The sequence below is a fragment of the Sceloporus undulatus genome, chromosome 3, assembly GCF_019175285.1.
Source record: "Sceloporus undulatus isolate JIND9_A2432 ecotype Alabama chromosome 3, SceUnd_v1.1, whole genome shotgun sequence".
NCBI classification, from domain to species: domain Eukaryota; kingdom Metazoa; phylum Chordata; class Lepidosauria; order Squamata; family Phrynosomatidae; genus Sceloporus; species Sceloporus undulatus.
In genome coordinates this window covers 170,123,103-170,142,537 of record NC_056524.1, presented here as the reverse complement: position 1 = coordinate 170,142,537, position 19,435 = coordinate 170,123,103, and the positions used below count along the sequence as shown (strand labels likewise).

General features: G+C 39.9%; 1 protein-coding gene across 6 annotated transcripts in view; it reads right to left on the bottom strand.

The window, feature by feature from the left end:
- COL13A1 (collagen type XIII alpha 1 chain) overlaps positions 1-19,435 on the bottom strand; it is a 211,839-nt gene that overhangs the window by 14,472 nt on the left and 177,932 nt on the right. For all 6 annotated transcript variants that reach the window (XM_042458083.1, XM_042458084.1, XM_042458085.1 and 3 more), the window contains 5 exons: positions 14,278-14,313; positions 11,468-11,521; positions 9,939-9,992; positions 7,565-7,600; positions 2,757-2,843 (listed from right to left, as the gene is read on the bottom strand). In XM_042458083.1, the coding sequence (XP_042314017.1) occupies positions 2,757-2,843; positions 7,565-7,600; positions 9,939-9,992; positions 11,468-11,521; positions 14,278-14,313 (267 nt within the window). The remainder of the gene's footprint in view (positions 1-2,756; positions 2,844-7,564; positions 7,601-9,938; positions 9,993-11,467; positions 11,522-14,277; positions 14,314-19,435) is intronic.

The following is a 19,435-nucleotide window of genomic DNA, read 5'->3' as shown; positions in this document are numbered from 1 at the left end:
GTCTCTGGGACCCTCCAGGCGGGCTCCCCGGGTGGCCGGGGGCCTCTGCAGGCCCGCTGCCGTCCCTGGGGCCCTGCAGGAGGGCTCCCAGGGGCGGCAGGGGGCCTCTGCGGGCCTCTTGCCATCCCTGGGGCCCTGCAGTGGGCTCCCAGGGCGCAGGGGGCCTCTGCGGGGCCCGCTGCGGCTCTGGGGCCCTGCAGGGGGCTCCCCAGGGCGGCAGGGGGCCTTCTGCAGGGCCCGCTGCCGTCTCTTGGGCCCTGCAGGAGGGCTCCCAGGACGGCAGGGGGCCTCTGGGAGGCCCGCTGCCGTCTCTGGGACCCTCCAGGCGGGGCTCCCAGGGCGGCAGGGGCCTCTCTGGGGCAGCTGCCATCTCTGGGGCCCTCCAGGCGGGCTCCCATGGCGGCTGGGGGCTCTGGAAGGCCCGGTGCCATCACTGGGGCTCCAGGGGGTCCTCCAGCACTGGCAGGCCCCCCCCCCCTTTTTGCTGGTCTCTTACGGGCCTAGGGCCCCATCAGGGGCCAGCAAAAATGGGGGGCCTGGCCCCGGAGGGTGGAAGCTCCGCCCCCGGCATGCGGCCCCGCCCCTGGAGGGTGGAAGCTCCACCCCCAGCACACAGCCCCGCCCCGGAGGGTGGAAGCTCCACCCCCGGCATGTGGCCCTGCCCCAGAGGGTGGAAGCTCCACCCCTGGCACGTGGCCCCGCCCCGGAGTGTCGAAGCTCCACCCCCCCAGCTTCGGCCCCCCAGTCGCCTGAGGGACAGCAACCCGGCCCCCGGCTCAAAAAGTTGCCTACCCCTGCCTTAAGGTTATTGCATTTCAACTCAGATGTAGGGGACCTGTGTGACGGGACTTCTACCCTATTTGTGTACATTGGCTACAACTCATGATCTTTGGAATAGCGGTATAATAAATCAATTATTATTATTATTATTATTATTAACTATTTCTTTCCTGGAAATTTGCCAGGGATGACAGTCAATGACTTGGGAACCAGCATCAGTCCATGAACCACTACTTTGAGTAGTGTTCTGTTAAGGAGAGCATCCTTCACATCAGCCTGTGCGTACATTACAATAACAATTGTTCTGCTCAGGTGGAAGGTTTTTAAACGACTACCTTGTCACATTTTATACGTGTGACTCAGGTCTTCTTTGTGTGTCATCAGCTGTTAGGAGCATGCATGCAAGAGGTATTATGGAAGAAAGGTGAAAGAAGAACAAAAGCAGGTATGAGGAAGCACTGTAACATTCTCTAATCTAGGTTATTTAAGATCAGCCTCATATAGTGCAAGAAAAATGGCAGTGTAATTAGTTTAATTCCAAGAGGTATTATAGGTAATATTATACACATCAAGCAATTGCAAGGAAGGAGGAGATCTGTGAAGGATTTTGCAACAGCAAAGGAGGAAAAGCAATCTGAAACATGCAGGAAAGGGAAGGTAACACCATACCAATGGACAAGGGGCATCCAGCCCGTCCAGCCCTGGTAACCCCGGCTCACCCTTCTCGCCTTTAAAACCTCGAAGTCCCTGTTCATGAAATCAACCACTAGAATTACTGTAGTCAGTGCAAATCATATCCATTTTATGGGTGGAAAAACTCAGTAAAACAAAAGATATACCCAAGGAAACACAGTTTAGATACCCAGTGTATTAATGCACAATGGCAAATCATTGCAGCTTTTTTCTTTTCTTTCTTTTTTCTTTCTGCTTTTTAAAATAGTCATAAGATAAATAGCTTAATTAGAAAAAGACTATAGGACTGTAGAGAGGGAAGAAGATCCTAATTTTTGGAAAATCCACCTCAGATGATCTAACATGTAAAGGAAAATAAATAGTCTGTAAGTATGCTTTACTTGGGGGGCATGTGATTTTGTTACAGAACAAAATAGAGTGAATAAATTGAAATAGTCAATAATACTTATTTATTAACTTGAATATATGCATTTTTAAATGTATTGATTTGATGTGATTTCTGAAATAGGAACAATTCCCCCCTCCCCCCCACACATTTTGCCCTATACTCTGGCTCAATATTGATAGATAAGATAACATCAGAAAGGTAAAGTCTATCAAAGAGCCAGTTTTTAAAAAACTAATTCTGATTAGGAGATGCGAAGTCACTCCATGTCAAGAACCTGCTCCAGTTTTGGAGAAGAGGGGTTGGTACAGGATTGTTTTCCACTGGGTGTCATAAACTGGGTTTCCTGCATCATTATCAGCTACAATATATTTTTGAACACATCTTTTGATCACCACTGAATGGGGGAAAAGAAGGCACATCAGTTCTACTCTTTGTTAGGCAGTCATTCATGTAGGTTCACTTGATAAGTGCAATGTCAGCTGATAACTTGTATGTGTAAATAGGCTACTACAAATCATATCTCATAGTATTTTCATATTGGTACAAAACTCTTCTAACAAGTACATTTCATCTACATAGTTAACACATTCACAAACCAGTTATCATGCGAGTAATCAAGTGAAATACATGAATTGGCTGTAGGTCTAAGAAGAGGATATAAGACCTGGTCTAGAAGTGTCAAGACATTGCTTTTTCAAATAGATGATAACTACTTTCTACTTTTTCCACAGTCCAATTGATTCCAAGGTTTAATCTAGTTTTGTTTTCCACTTCAGTAGATGGTAACAATAGCTTTAAAGCACACAATTCAATCAATTATTGTAATGGGTTTTTGTCCTTCTTTTCTCACCAGTGGTTCATCTTAAAATAATACTTTGTATGAAACACAACATACCAATGGACAGGGTGCATCTAATCCAGGTGCTCCTTGGTCTCCCTTATCCCCTTTAGGCCCTCTAGAACCTTTCTTGCCCCTTTCCCCCTGTGAATAATAGTTTATTAAAATATATAAACATCTTAGGATACTCTTTTTCAAATAGAACAAAAAACAAAACAAAACAATGTAAAAATAAGGCTTAATTCAAGACAACTTGAAAAGTTTGACTCAATGTTTTTTTTAAAGGCATATTGACTGGATTTGGCTTTTTATGCTGAAGTGTATCTGTATTTTAGGCATTATTAATACTCTAAAATTAGAAGAAGAAAAAAGATTCTGCTGTCCCACTTAATGAAATGACCACAATGATGCCAACTTGTTTTGAAAGAACTTATACTGGCAAGAACAGATCTTCCACACCTGCTCTGGAGGTCACTGGAGCTTCTGATCTTAGAGCTCAATGGAGATTACTGCCCTTACACAAGAGCCAAAAGGACAATACTTGAGATCACTGCTGAAGATCAACTTACATTTGGGCCATGGTCATTGTGCAGGTCAGATTTTTCTATTTCCTTTGCACAATGACTCTTCCAAATCTACCTTTTCCATGCTGCTTCCCCCTCCCTTACATGGCCATGTCATGGATGGCGTGGAGCGGTGGAGGTGGCTCAGAAGAATCTGGTTGTGTGGATATAGCCATATGCACAACACTGAGGGATTCTCCAGGACCTTTTGGGGGGTCCTGTGAAAGTCCTGGAAGATGATGTCATTATGCATCTGGATATAACCGCATGCTTTCCATCCTTTTCACTCTTCACCAGCCATTAATGGCCATGCCAGCTATATTCAGGTAGGGTTTTAATATGTAATCATGGGATGGCTTTTATATGGGGTGTTTGTTATAGGGGGGGTATTATGGTTTTAATGTATGTAATTTTATATTGTTTTTATTTGACGTTTTAAAAATGTTTTTATTTGTGAGCTGCCTTGAGTTCCTTTCTGGGAGAAAGGTGGCATAAAAATGAAATAAATAAATACATGTTGGGAGGCAGGGGCTGCAGGAGGAAGATCAACCCTACAGGAGGAGAGAGGGGAGAGGTATTGTAATTCTCCCATGGTGGAACTGTACGATACATCTCATCAGAATGTGTAGCTAAAGTCTTTAGTGTGGGGCATAGCACTGGATGGATGGTCTATAGAAGGGAAGAGGGAACATCCGATAAAATTGCCACTCGCCCTTCTTCCTCAGGAGTACATGTTTGTATCCAAACCATAGGTCTCAAGTGATTCTGTGTGATTCTTTCTGTGTAATCCTGTAAACTACAATGCAGGATCTAGAGAATCAAAGATCATATGATCAATGTAGAGCTAGAAATAATCACATAACATTGCTCTCACAATCTAATTTTGGATGTGACTCAGGGCACAGACAGAATACAGTGAAACCTCCTACATACCTATTCTACCTATTTTTAAATTCTTAACTTTTATAACATTCATTATAATCCTTCCCGCACTCTCAGGTCCTCTGGGAAGAATCTCTTGCAATCTAAGAAAACCAGACTGGTAAAAACTTCCCAGAGGACGTTTTCTGTTGCCGCTCCAAAAATCTGGAATGACCTGCTGGAGGAGATCCTCCTTATCTTTGGAGGCCTTTAAGAAGGCAATAAAAACAGATTTCTTCTGGCAGGCCTTCCCAAATTGACCTCCTCAGAATGTTCACTCTCCAGTTGGGAATTGTCGTTTTTAATGGTATTTTAAGGTGGGAGGGAGATAGGGAATTGGATTTTATATGTTTTGCTATGTTTTTACTTGTGGTTTGTTGTGTTTTATTTTTATTGTTCTTACGTTTGTTGTTACCCGCCTCGATCCAATACAGGGAGAGGCAGGATACAAATAAATATTATTATTATTATTATTAGAAATAATTTGAAAGGCATTTTTCATTTATTATTCTCAATGCTGCTTTCTTATCTTTGTTTCTTTTCTTTAAAAAAAATCCCTCTAGTTTCAATATATGATTGGTGTGTGTGCAATGCACCTTTAAAAAAATCACCTGTATCAATTGATAACCGGCTGAACTTTGTTGTGATTTTTAATATAAAATGTGAAACTGGCCAAGCAGTGTTCTGTCCTACATAAATTCTTAAAATAGAGCCACAAAAGGATAAAAATCAAAATGCTAGGCCACATGCTTCCATTCTACACAAAGTTGAACAGTCAAATACTTCACTGAGGTCATTTCATTTTGGATAAAGCCAACATCAAGCCAAAGATCCATGTTCAATAAGAAAAAGAAATGTTCAAATCTTTTGGAACCCTTTTAGAAGTGTCAGTGACATACAAAGAGGAAAACATTTTGAGAAGTGGCTGTGGGTAGCAATGTGAGTGGGATTGACGGAAGGGGGATTTTATTTAGTATTGCTTTAAGGATTAGAAGATGCCATAAAAACCAAGCAAACTAGGTATCTTTTTTTAAAAAAGAAAATATTTTTTTGATTTTTTTTAATTAAAAAAAATTATTAAGTCAGCAGGAAAAAAAATGGATGGGAAAGGAGAAGGTCACCCAGGATCAAACGCTGGCACAGAGGAAGGATAATCCAGGAGAAAATGCAGAGTGAGTTGCAGCAGGAAGAGGAGGAAGGACCCAGGAGAAAAGGCAGAAGAGCAGGAAGGGATAAAGGGGACAAAGGTAGACCTGTGGAGGCAAGGAACACACACATACACGCGCAAACACACAGACAGGAGAAGAAAAAACAGCAGTTGAAATAGCACGTTCCATGTGAATGCACACCTTACGCCTTGACATTGTTTTCGGCTGGTTTGTTCAAAAGAACATTTTTATTCATGTGTGCTGCAACATATAATAGCTTTTTTGAACTGCAGTGGTTTTAAGGAACTATATTGTGTCTTTGTAGTGATACAAGTACTAATGAGAGTAAACAGTGGAAACAGAAAACCCACCGAGACTAGCTATGGTGTGTATGTGTGTCTGTGTGGTAGACTTCTGTTTCAGAAACAGGCACACCCCCCCCCCTGTACTTCTCTAAAACAAGGGAGCTGGGACAAAATTTAGGACACCTGTAGAATCCAGACACTGTAGAAAAACTGTGAATCAAAAACTAGTCATCATCATCTGAAACCCCTACAAAATCCTATTAATGGGCCAGGGCAAATGTACAATAAAGGCCTCAGCTAGAAGAATCCTTAAAGGATATTAGGGATAGGTATGAAGGGATTTTAACCCCCACTGAGGATGCTAATCTTTGTAATTATTTGTTTTTGGAGGCAAGAATGAGTGATTCAAGCATTTTTCTCCCCACTGCATGAGACTCTTTGAAAACTGAAAGTATTTACAGGTCTGGATTTACACTGTGCAAAGAAATTAATTCAAATGGGTGTGTGCACATGCAAAGAAAATCAGGATTCCATGTAATGTAAAATTATTTTCGCATAAAAAATGAAATTTTCTATGCTGGGAAACAATGTGGTTGATCACAAAATTTTGCACAATGTCTTGATGGCAAAACACTTTGCTACATTCAGATCTTCTTCGTCAAGGTTTCCTAACAGCCCAGAAAACCAAAAGGAAAATCTCTCCCACAACAGCAATTAGTAATGCATAAAGTGCCAATAAAAAAGGCTGTGTAAACTCGTCCTTGGTCCAAAACACACTGCATAAATAATCCAGTTTAAGAATGCCATAATTGCCCTCGCTCAGTGCTAGGAAATCCTGGGAACTGTAGTTTATTACGGCACCAGAGCTCTCTGACAGAGGCGGCTAAATGTCTCACAAAAGGGCAGTTCCCAGAATTTCCTAGCATTGAGCCAGGGCAATTAAAGCAGTAACAAATTGGATTATTTCTACAGTGTGTTTTGGACCCTTGTTAATAGCTAAATGATACCTCTGCAGAATTTTGGATGTTTCCAGTAAGTAGTCACTCTAATTCAATTTTTTTCTAACTGTTGTAAAATATTGGCCATCATTCTACCAACCCCTCTCCCACTGATAGAATAACCTCATGGATGGTGCTTTGGATCTTTATTCTCATTCAGAGGTTCTTGTATTACAAGCACCTCTAAGACAGGCCCAACTATTCCCAGTGCTTTATTACCACTATCTCACAAGCAAAGCTTCTTGTCTTGATGACATCAACCAGCCGAACAGCATGTTATCCTGGTTCTCATCTGTCAGCTCAGAGGAAATCCCAGCCAAAGTTGGATTCAGTTTTATTTAATAAATAGTTTTTCTTCTATCCAAATTTCAAACCAACTGAAAAAGTCTCGAGATTTTGATACATTGCTTATTATGGAATAGTCTGAATAGTTTCTTAAGTCTTTTTTTCCTTTTAAAAAAGTGGAAGTCACAAAGCAAAATCAGAGGTAGAATGATTAATTACATGATGTGGACCTTTGATTGGTCATGAACTGTGGGTTAACACTCATCAGAAACATATTGTCTCATTGTTTCAGCAAGTATTACACTACTCCTTCAAGATTTACCAAATTGGTCATGAAAATTATTCCAAACTTTGACCTTTTTTATTGCTACCAGCCAATACTGCCGCCATCAGTCATGAATTCTTGCAGGCACCTATGTGCTTCAAAAAAAATGTGCATAAATCATTGTATTATATAATTTGTTAGGCTGTAGGATTTAATCTTATTTTTTTCCTCTATCATAAAAAAATAATCAATCATTCCACCATTTATTAAAGACATTGACATCTAAAGGGGCTTAACAGAATACCCGCCTTGAATCCCATTGTGGGGAAAAGGTGAGGTATCAATCCTTGAAATAAATAAAATAAATAATTTAAACTTACCCGATTTCCCTTTTCCCCTGGTGAACCTGGTAAACCCTATAAAATATTTATGTTGGGTTTTAAAATGTACAGATCACTCAGTCACACAGAATTGCTCATTTTCAGTCTTTAACCATCCATCCCTTCAGAAATTACGAAGACTCTCATGGCACCATAAAGATCAAATTTTTATTAGCCTATAAGCTGATTGAAGCCAAAGATGTGAGTGTCTATTTTAAGATCCTTTTAAGAGTTAAAAGCTGTACAAATTGAACAGAATTGAATGATGTAACCCTCACCTAAACAAAATAAACACTGTGAATGGCTATCTGATGAGATTTTACCTCCACAACAGATTTCTTTCAAAGAGCCTTTAAAGCCATGGACCGAAGTCCTGAGGGGAATGAAAATAAAAAGTAGCTGTGAAAATTATTTCCCCTTTTTAATAGAACAAAGTAAACCACAAAGGTTAGGGAAAAAAAATCTTAACTAGAAAAAATATATGAGGAAATCTTACACTCAGCAGAGCAGTGCAGAGAACTAATGATACTAACTCTATGTGTGTCTTTGATTCTAACTTATGGCGACCCTTTCACAGGTTTTTTTTTTTTTTTTTATAAATTTATATAGGGGAGATTTGTCATTGCCTTCCCATGAGCATGTGACCTGTCCAAGGTCACCCAAAGGGTTTTATGGCCGAGCAGTAAATCGAACCCTGGTCTCCAGTGTTGTAATTCAACACTCTAACCACTATGCCACACTGACACTCAATGGTAGACTGACCATTAACTGAGAATGAGCAGCTTTGGTACACTGGAGCATCCACATCAGAAAGGAGAAAGCAGTTAGTTATTCAGGAGCTAGTCAGCTCAAGAATTTTCCATGCCAGGATCTGTAAGGCTCGATCATAAGTGAAAGATGCATTCACGTGGGAACTAACTCTATATACTCATGTATAAGTCTAGAAATGTTAGTAAAAAAATTGACCAAAAAACAAAAAAACAAAAAACAACCCCTGGGTTGACTTATCTATGGATCAATGGACATAATTTGCCAACCCCCTCCATTCTGCTGCATTGCAACTTCTGGCCTTTTGGAAGTTGGGAGGGGGTCCGTGCTTTGTTTATATTTTCCTGGACTAATCGCCCACCTTTTGCCATTTTACTCAAAGAAGGGGATAGTTTGTTTGCTTGCTTTTTTGATAAGTGTTAAGATACACTACTTACATTGACCCATTTGTTACAATCCCCTAAGTTTTACCTCCAACTGATCCATGGGTTATATTAAAATCCATAATTCTGGCCCCAAAACCTACCCTCAACTTAAACATGAGTATATATGGTATATGACCACTCATTGTTATAGGTAAGCAACTTATTCTTATTACACCGTAAGGGATAACAATTTTCCCAGGATAAACTAGACTTTTGATGAGAATTTTGCCCTTAAGAAAGAAAACTAAACTATAAATTACAATGTTCAGTAGCAAAAGAAGCATTGATCCTCGACTTCTTTGCAGCAGCTTGAAATAGCTCTTTAGCAGCACAGTGTATCTATATGATAGGTTTGGCAGACAGTGACACACTAATCAATGTCACTTGGTGAGCTTCATGGCTGAGTGGGAAATTGAATATGAGATTTTCACATCCAATCCCCAAATGGTAACAATTCAATCACAGTGGCTGCAAAACAAGAATAGTCTTAACTTTACAGTGTGGGAACTATGTCTATAAGAACATTTCCTCAATCACCAGATTCCAGTAGGAGTTTGCTTTTCCTTCCTCTGAGGCTGAGAGAGTGTGACTTGTCTAATATCACCCACTGGGTTTTCATGACTGAGCAGGGATTTGATTTTTGGTCTCCGGAGTGATAGCTCAATGCTCAAACCACTACACCATACACTCTCCTTGAAAGCATCACTCCTGTTTTTAAAAAGTCTGTTTCAACTGATAATGAGCTGGGACCTGCCTTGTTTTTTAATCAATATGAGGAGTAAAACTGGCAAAAAGTGTGTCTGTCCTACATAATTTTTCACCCCATTAGGGCTGGTCTAAATCTTTTCTTGTGTTGGGGCAAGACAGGGGGCTTGCTGTATATCCAGAGGTCCCCTGATGTCCCTACCCCATAGCTCCAGTCTTTCCTATATCCCCAGTCTCTGATATTAGAAAGGGAAGGGTTGCAAAAACATCAGTGTAGACAAAAAGCAGAGATTTGAGATCTGATCTCCCTCTTAGTCTGATGCTCCATCACCAGTCAGAGGAAGGGGTCTTTGAACTGTGGCAGTGGACAAAATAATTTGTTTTAAAGTTATTTAATTTCCTATAAAAAAAAATTCTGTCTCAGGACTAAAAAATTGGAGGAGTAGGAGAGAGAATAAAAATGTTTCTATACTTACAGGAAGCCCTGCTGGCCCTATTGGTCCTGCAGTTCCAGGATCTCCTTTATTGCCCTGAAATGGAAAAAGCAAGAAGAATTATTTTCTGATTATTGAAAGAGACTCCAGACCCACAGAAAGTAGACCAATGTTGGCTGGCCTTCTGTTATGCATACGTAAGTCACACTACACATGCAGGGTGAATTTGCCATTGCCAGGTCCTTTTCTGACAGAGGCAGACATGAAGTTGTGCATGCAACAGCGTTGTGCATTGTAGTTATACCTTGAGCATTGCTATTATGCATTGCACAATGGCACCCATTCATTGAAAATGTTGCTGTTCTCCATGTGGATTGTGTAGTGCAGTGTATTTCTGCACGAGAATGATTCACTGAGTGGATGTTGAACTGCAGCCACTGTATGCTTTATAATAACAACCTGCTGCTGATAATGCAAAAAACAGAGATTCCACCTCAATATTAGGAGGGCACTTTTCCCAAAAGGCAGTCTCATGCAGAACACATTGTAGTACTCCTGTCACCTCTGGCCAAATCTGTCACAACTTGTCAGTGTCTTGGGTAAAACATGAAAGGATTCCCAAAATATAGAAATGTGTTCTCAGAGGAAGTGCAATCCCACCTAGCAGAAACTGCACCCTTTTATCTATGTTGGATATCTTGTATCAATTAAAATTTCACTTAGGTTGCATCTGCAGTGTAGAAATAATCTGGTTTGACACTACTTTAACTGCCTTGGCTCAATGTTATGGGATTCTGGGAATTGTAGTTGATTGTGACACCAGAGTACTATAATATGTTCTGCATGAGACTTCCTTTTTGAAAAAGTGCCCAGAAACCTCCTCTTGTTCAAAACTGAAGCTAGTGTTGATAGCATGTGATCCCACTAGTGTCAAACCAGATTATTTTTGCAGTGTGGATGCAGCCCTAGTTAACCTGCACCAGCTCATTACTGACTCAATACATTAGTTCAGAATTTTAATAGCTTCCCTCTTAATGGGAAGAAGAGACACCGCTGGGTGTCACTTGCATACTTGTGACACTGAACTCCAGAGTGCTGTACATCTCCCAAAGGTTTCATACAGACTGATACAATTTTTATCAAGCTAACATGGGATTGGAGCAATGGTAACTTCCATGCCATTGGGTGGTGGATCTATTCTGGGTTCCAGTCTGAGCTTCCAATGAGTCATTTAAGGTGCAGAACCAATACTGAGATAGAATACTTTGGACAGTTCCTTTAAAGTCTGGATAAGACCTGTAGTGGATCTACCATCCCATTCATTTGGGAGCCACCAGCTGCCACTGTATTGGAAAGAGCAGATTGAAAAGGCTTCTCCAAAGGCAGGTGAAACTATAGTTTGCTAAGTGACACAAAATGGTGACCTGGAGATCATATATTAAAATGAATTAGACATTTAAATATACAAAGTGGCAGAAATATACAAAGAAGGCATTAGATATGACAAAAATTGCTGCATTTGAGAGGTAGGGTCCATTCTATTTGAATTGCAGCAGTCAATATTTCCTTACCCTCTCTCCTTTTGGTCCTGCTGGTCCTGGAACTCCAATTGGTCCTGGAGTACCCTGCAGTTTTAGGGGAAATACATCCATGAAACTATTTGCAAAAAATACATTTCAAGCTGAACAAGTGCTTTACTTCTCATATGAAAAAGAAGAACCAAGGAGGCAATTCTGTTTATTCAGGGCATTTACTTAAAATACTACATCTTGCATCTGAGGTAGTAGTCTCAAGTCTACAAAAGCTCATGCTAACAGATTCTTTCAGTTAGTCTCAAAGTTGCTGCAAGATCCATTTGCATATTAAAATACTACATGTTAATAAAAGATAATGTTTACTGATAAAAGTGGGACTTTTTGAGGTCTGTATGATAGTAAAAATAAATTTCATTGGCTATTCGATGAAATAGATTATTATTTTCAGTTTCAATCACTACAAAGTTAAAAACTGTAGTGATATAATGGCAGTGCCCAATCATACTATAAGCCTTTTAAAACTTTGGTTTGGGTAGAAACCCAGGTACCATCTACACTGCTTTTTATACAGAGAGCAAGCATATTATGCAGATTGACAGATAACTATGCTAGTATAGGCAACAAAGTAAATCTGTCTTAGCACAGCAGAATACATGAGGACACATTTGTTTTCGAGTCCTCTATTCATTCTTTGTCCTTACTAAAGTAGGACAGGGAAATGGAAAAATCAACAGGGTGCTCTACACTTAGGTTGGAATATTGTCCCTTACATACTGTGGTCTGATCTATGACCAGTGAGCAAAATACAAGGCAACTGGAAAACCCAGAGAAACACCAATGTGGGATCTAAAAGCTACAACATTATTAGTTACAGTTGTAGAGCAATGGATCCAGGTATTAGACAACGTGCCTACCAGCCAGTGAAGACCCGGCCCAATTTCTTCAGGTGGGATGGCTGAAAATATGACCCCATCTGAGCATAAGCCACTGCTCAGTTCCTCTGTCAGCTGGGATTGAGAAAAGTTGAACAGTGCCACAGATGCACATGTCCACAATCTCATCCCAAGGTACTTTAAGTCAGTGTTTCTTAAGCTATCTGATGTGGAGGACCAACAGGATTTCTTTTCCAAAGTACAAGTAAATGGGACTATGTGTGTGCTCAGCGAATACAACCTTTTAAATTTTATTTTATGGAAATTTACTACAGAGTAGCTGCTAATAGTTCTTACACCAGCACCAATCCATGGACCATCAAGCCTTATCAGGGGGCCATCTTTTCTTTCTACTTCTGATAACTTTCATTCTCTGCCTCTTGGTCCTTCCTTCCTTCCTGCCAATATAGATTCTTTTAAAAGCTTCCACACTAGTCCTAATTTAATGGCCCAGAACCTCGCCAGTTTCTCTAGGCATCAGCCTAACTGGTGGCTCAGGATGTTATAATCTCTAACTACCATTCATTTTGCTGAAAATAACCAACATCAGAGGTCTGCATGCATGGATTTGATAAAGAATTCACTGACAGCTCAGTTTACCTAAGAACGTGAAGAAGGAAATTCACTTCCTTACCCATTCAGGACTGCACAATGGCAAGATAATCATTAAATCTTCCTCTCTAGCCCTCAAATAATGCTCTTCATGCCCATGTATAAATGAACAAGTTCATGGTTTAAATGAAGGAGAGGAAAAAACCAGAAGTGGAAGCATCTGTCATTGCACAGATATCAGTTATGGGAGCTGTGTAACACACTCTGAAGACTGAATGAAAGCAAGTGTTTTTTATCCAAGAAACCTGAAATGGTTGTAAGCAGGTTTAAACTTTTTAGTTTGTGTTTTGAAATGAATCTTTGCCCCTGAGTACACTGCATTTCACCAATCTCAGTGCAAACCAGATAACAACCCTGATATTATTTTCATTTTTACTTATCTCCCAAATATGAAAGGGGAAAAAAAAAAGAGACATGAGTTTTTGTTGCTGGCTTTTGTTCAAGTTACTGGCTGCTGTTCAACTTACAAGTGTATTAGTGTGCTTGTGTGAATTTTTCAAATGTGCATATTTTTAATCATGCACATTTGTCAAAAGTACTCATGGTTGTGTACCTTTTTTTTCTTTGCCAGAATCCATTGCAAGCCACAGAAATGTATGGATTTCTGAGGCTAGATGCATTTCACCCACTGCCATTCACAGGAGATGAAAAATGAATATTTTTATAAGGAAATGTACACCAAACAATCCCCCTATCTTTACTCGTATAATTAACAGGCTGAAAATCACAACCTATAAATAAGTAACTGAGAAAATCACAGGTGCAGACATAAAAGCCAAGTTTGGCATCCCGTGGCATGACATGCTTCACAAAATGGCAGCAAGTTTTATGTCCAGGTTTGTTGTGTGTGAAGGTCATCCCAGGTTATAGGGAGAACAGGACAAGAAACTGCAATATGTTGCTCGATTGTGCTCGAAATAAAAATGCAATATATAGTGGATTTTTCTGCCACAACACATAGAAAATGCGATTATGGCTGAGACAAGTTGGAGGTGGTACTTTAAGCAAACTTTTCATGGAGGAGAGAAAAGAAGATGGCAGACAGTTGACAACATGAGGACAGAGGTACATAACATTAGTAATGACCACATGAAAATGTTTTATTTGCCATAATTTAGAAAATATTATAAATAAACTAGGAGACAGATCATCCTTGGTTTCATGTAAATGTGAAGCAGCTTCAGTTGTCCTATCTTAACTTTTTGGAAGGACAATGATACAGATATGGTTGTGGCAGGACAAAGAAGACAAATTACAGCATTAGGGGATAGGAACAAAGGGTAATGGAGAACTGGAACTCACCGGTGGGCCAGGCCTGCCGTCTAAACCTGAAGCACCCTGGACAGACAAGGAAGGGTTAACAAAACAAAAGGTAGGGAGGAAGGGGTGGGGGTGAGGAGGGGAAAGCAGAGGTGAGTGAAGCAGTGACTCCAGACAATAAAACAACAGAACTCGGGTCTCAAAGACAGGTGATGGCACTTACAAGGAAAACAACAAAAAACAGACATTGAGTGTAACATGGGCTAGTTGCTTTAAGATGGTTTATGAGAATAAGATGCCTTACCAGAATAAAGAACAGCACTCCCCTAAATTTGGAGAGTACTATTCCTTTCTCATCTTATGTGGTTGAGTTTGTCACAGTGATGGCAGAGGTAAACTGGCCAGCAATGGGAATAAATTCTCAATGGTATATTTTTAATAGGTGTGTTGAATTCTAGTCATTCGGTAATCAGCTCTAAGGAACACATCTAGTCCAGAAATTTATGTAGAAAGAGGGGCCAACTGGTGGAATGCAATTGATTTCTTTTTTTTTTACTACTTTTTCTTTTTTGCCTATTATAAATACTTAGGAAGAGTTGGCTAACTAAATGTACAAGAGATAGTTTAAAATGAACCCAACCTTTGAAAGTTTTTGGCACCATCCAGCAAGTTATTGCAATTCTATGTGCGTCCACTTAAAAATAACTCCCACTGAGGCACCTTACATCTTGGTAACTGTGTAAAGGCTCTGGTATCTATGAAAATATGGAATGAGATTTAGGTCTGGTGCATAATAATAATAATAATAATAATAATAATAATAATAATAATAATAATTTGTTTTGTTTATATATCACCACTCTGAAGATCATAATAGTGGTAAACAGCAAGTAAGCTAATTAGCAAGTAAGCTAATTTGCCCCCAACAGTCTGGGTACTCATTTTAGCGACCTTGGAAGGATGCAAGCCTGAGTGGAGCTTGGGCCCTTTTGCTGGTCTTGAACTCGCAACCTTATGGTTTTGAGTGAATGGCTGCAGTACAGGCATTTAACCACTGCGCCACCAGGGCTTAGAGCTTGTAGCATCAAGACCATAAAGACCATGTGACCTTCCCAGTGTTGGAAGTAATTCCCAGCATTCCTACCTATTTGTTGTACTAGCTAGGGTTTAGGAGCGTTGCAAATGACTAATAGCCATGCCTGTGTGCTTAGCAATTAGGCTTGAACTGGAAAGAGTTATTAGGTGTATGAATAGAATCCTGCTGCCTCTTCTTTTAATTTTAAAGAACCTGTCTAAGAAACTAAGCCCATTTTCAGGAAGCAGTTCAGCACCGTGGACAGCTGCTTAAATTTTAGATTAAAACTTGGAATGGATTTGCCAATACATTGGCATGGGAGCCATCATCTGCCCCTGGATAAAATATTAGCAATGCTAGACGCTTTCTTCATTGACTATCCATTGAAACAATGAACTCTTATAAATTAAATGTTACTGTGCCTTGATGGAACACAAAGATGATGATAATGCTACAGACACCTAGCTCGGTTATTGACTAGAAGAGGTTGAGTCTCCTTTATCTAAAATGTTTGGGACCAGAACTGTTTTGGATTTTGGTTTTTTTAGGATTTTGGAATATCCAAATTTGCATATCTGTACATAATGTTGGAGAGGGGAACCAAGTCTACATGCAAAATTAATTTATGTTTCTTGTAAACCTTATACACATATCCTGAAGGTAATTTTATACTCTATTTTTAATCATTTTGTACAAGAAATAAAGTTTGTGTACACTGAACCATCAGAAAGCAAAGGTGTCACTATCTCAGCCATCCATGAAAATTTTTTGATTTTTGGAATATTTTGTGTAAGGGAGATGCAATCTGTATTAGAAATTAGGAAGTAAGCATGACAAATAAGCTTAGCATTCAGCATTTTAACATTTGTATCTATGTTACTTTTCCCCACAAGAAATATACTGTGTTACATATTTAAATACAGGATTTTGTATGTACCACAAAGCAGGCCATTTTCATCAGTCATTTCAGTGGAGTCCAGTAAAAACTGTGATGTGGATGCACAAAGCAGTGTATCTCCTCCTTGGCTGTGTGATTACATTCTCTATCCTTCATCGAATCAAGTTGCATGAATAGTACAAGTGGAAATCAATTTTAAAAAGTAGGACCATGCTCGGTGGTGTAGATGTTTTAGATGTGGAACCTAATGGTCTTAATACCCATATATATTACTTCAATGGGGAAAGACACAACTAAGACTCTATGTCTCCATTGTGCCACTGTTTCAAGTGTCTGTGTTTCTGATAATGACAGAACAAAAACAAGACAAAAGAAAATAATCTGTTTCTGAATCCCAGTTTTAATAAAAAATTCTCTGATGTACAAGTGATGTTTACATCACAGCCCCATCACAGCTACAAGAATAGAAAGCAATTTTATTCTGCTGCCTTAACACCCTTATATTAAACTACAAAGCCAGCATGGTGTGGTTGTTTGAGCATTGGACTATGACTCTGGAGACTGGGGTTGGAATCTCTGCTTGGTCATGGGCAAGTCACACTCTCTCGGCAGGCAAAGGTAAATAGGATCACTTTAGGGTCACCATAAGTCGGAAATGACTTGAAGGCACACAACAACAACAACAACAACAACAACAACAACAACAACAACAAGCTCATTTAAGTAGGTAGGTCAGCACCAGCATGTTTATGCCAGCCTAGGTACTAGATACCTGTTTACTGCTGTCTTATGATGTTTGAGGTTTCCATAGTTCTCAGAACTTCAACATTGGCCCTGAGGTCCTGTTTTAAACATAAGGTTGAACTTGCTAATAATTGCAAATTAATCCCATAAACATTTCAGCCTATACTTATAAGACAAATCTAAGGTGCTGGATAGGTAAAAATCGCTACTGAAATTAATTTGGGGAGGCATGGCCATAGGTTTTTATATTGTGACCAACTGTATCTATGGAAGCAGAGTATCCTAAGACACCATAAATATATATGGTTTGAAGATTGGCTTTTGCATGGAATGTTCAGGAAGATAGTTCAGATTCAGTTCAGTGCACTACTGCTTACCTCAATAATATACTACTACATTCTTACTGGAGAAATTACAGCTAGGTGGATTAGTATCAATGGTTGCTAGGAGAAATGGGACTGAGCCAATATCATATCTGAAACCACAACAAAGGGAAGTTCCTCCTTTGAAGCAAAGTGGTTTAAGAAAGGTCAGAATGTTGGGTTGAAGCAAAAATGACTAAGCCTTAGAGCAAGTCATTGTTGTGGGGAGAGGTACAAAGAGAAATACATCCTAAGGCATTTTAGTAACAATAACAGTAGCATTGTTTGTATTAACTGAGTCATGTGAATTTCCAAATAAACTATTTCTCTCTCTCTCTCTCTCTCTCTCTCTCTCTCTCACACACACACACACACACAGAGCGAGAGCGCTGAATTATTTTAAGAGAAGTTTCACTAAACTCTTCCCTATGTGAAGGATCTCATGGAAAGAAATCTACTGTATGTGTTCCTATGATTTCACCAGGGTTTGTGTTTCTGGCAAGAAAAAGCACTTTCCTTTTTACTATTTCCGCTAGTTGAACTGAAGGGAGATGTCCTTGGCAGAAGGACTTAGATCTCTGTCAGGAGGTTCATTCTAACTGATGGCAGTGTGTCAGTAATTCTTTTATCTGGGGGCGGTTTGTAAAAGAAAGGCTCCATTAGAAGGGAAGTCACCCCCCTTACAACAGCAGCAGCAGCAGCAGCATCTCTCCCTCTCTCTTTCTCTCTCTTTCTCACACACACACCCCAGGATGCTAAAATGGTGCTGAGGAAGCATCCACTTCAGAATGTCAGGAGAAGAAGACAGCAACCATGAGTGATCAGCACCAGGGAAGGGACAATCTGGCTCACTTTGCTACACTGTGCACACCATTTTGATGGAACAAAATGAGATGAACACAACGACAAAAAAAAGGCTAGGCTTGAATGAAATGCGAGCATGCAGTGACAATTTCACCTTTAGCTTACATTAGGAGGATGTGGCCTAGAAGCTTCTCAAGAACATGGACATAGGTCCACCATGCAGAAATAACAACTGCTATCTTTCCTCTTTTGTGTAAATTGGAATATACATTTGAAAGAGAAAAAAAATAATGTACTGAATGCAGTTCTTCTGAGTATGTTTCTTTCTTGTCTCTCAAGCATCAGCCACACCAAGCTCTAGTCAGACAGAAACAGAATCCTCAAGTGCAAGTATATAAGGAGCCTACAGCTTCACTGGCTACCACTCTGTTTCCAGGCACTATTCAAAGTGCTGGTTACAACATAATTCTAGATTATCTGAAAGCATGTATCTCCCCATAAAAGCCTACCCAAGTGTTATGATCATCATGGGAGGGCTATCACTCTACCTCACCATCCTTACAGACTTGTCTGAGGAGGACACAAAAGAACATGCTTCTGAGAGAGGTTTGGGTGCCCCCATCCCCGGCTCTCTTTTCACCATCAGACACAAATCTTCCTATTCAAACAGGCCCTCCACGGTTAATTAGTTGAGGGTAGAAAGGTGTGCAATTGATATGCTGTTTTCATATGTAATATATTTTTAATTGTGTCAAATTAATGTTTCAATTGGATAGCTGTTTAATGCTTTTTTGGGGGGAAAAACAAAGTGTTGTTCTAAAGATTGTTTTAGCTATTCTCTTTTAACCCACAGTGTAAGCCACTTGGGGCCCCATAACTGGGATTAGTGTGAGATATAAATCAAATGAATAAATAAGTGCCTGCATCTACACTTAATGTGCACTTAAGACCTCATCCACTTTGTGCCAATCCATTAAGTGAAATGCATACATAAGTTTACTATACGCATACATCTTTTTAATGGGTGGGAGAGAATGGATGGTATGCAATGGAAATTTGGTTTGTGCAGAAAATACTCTTTTAAGGCATGGCACCTGATTTTGCCATTTCCTCTGTCCTCTATAGCTGTCTCTGGAACGGAATTAAATTTGGACCTTTACCACACAAGACAAAAAAGCTGAATTTTAATGGGATAAAAGCATCTTTGTCCAGTACTTATCCAATGTCGTGTCCATCCTGCTTCCATCCTGTTACTATAGTGTGCAAAACACATCAATGAGCTCCCAATCACACTATTATAGCACAGGTATTATAGAG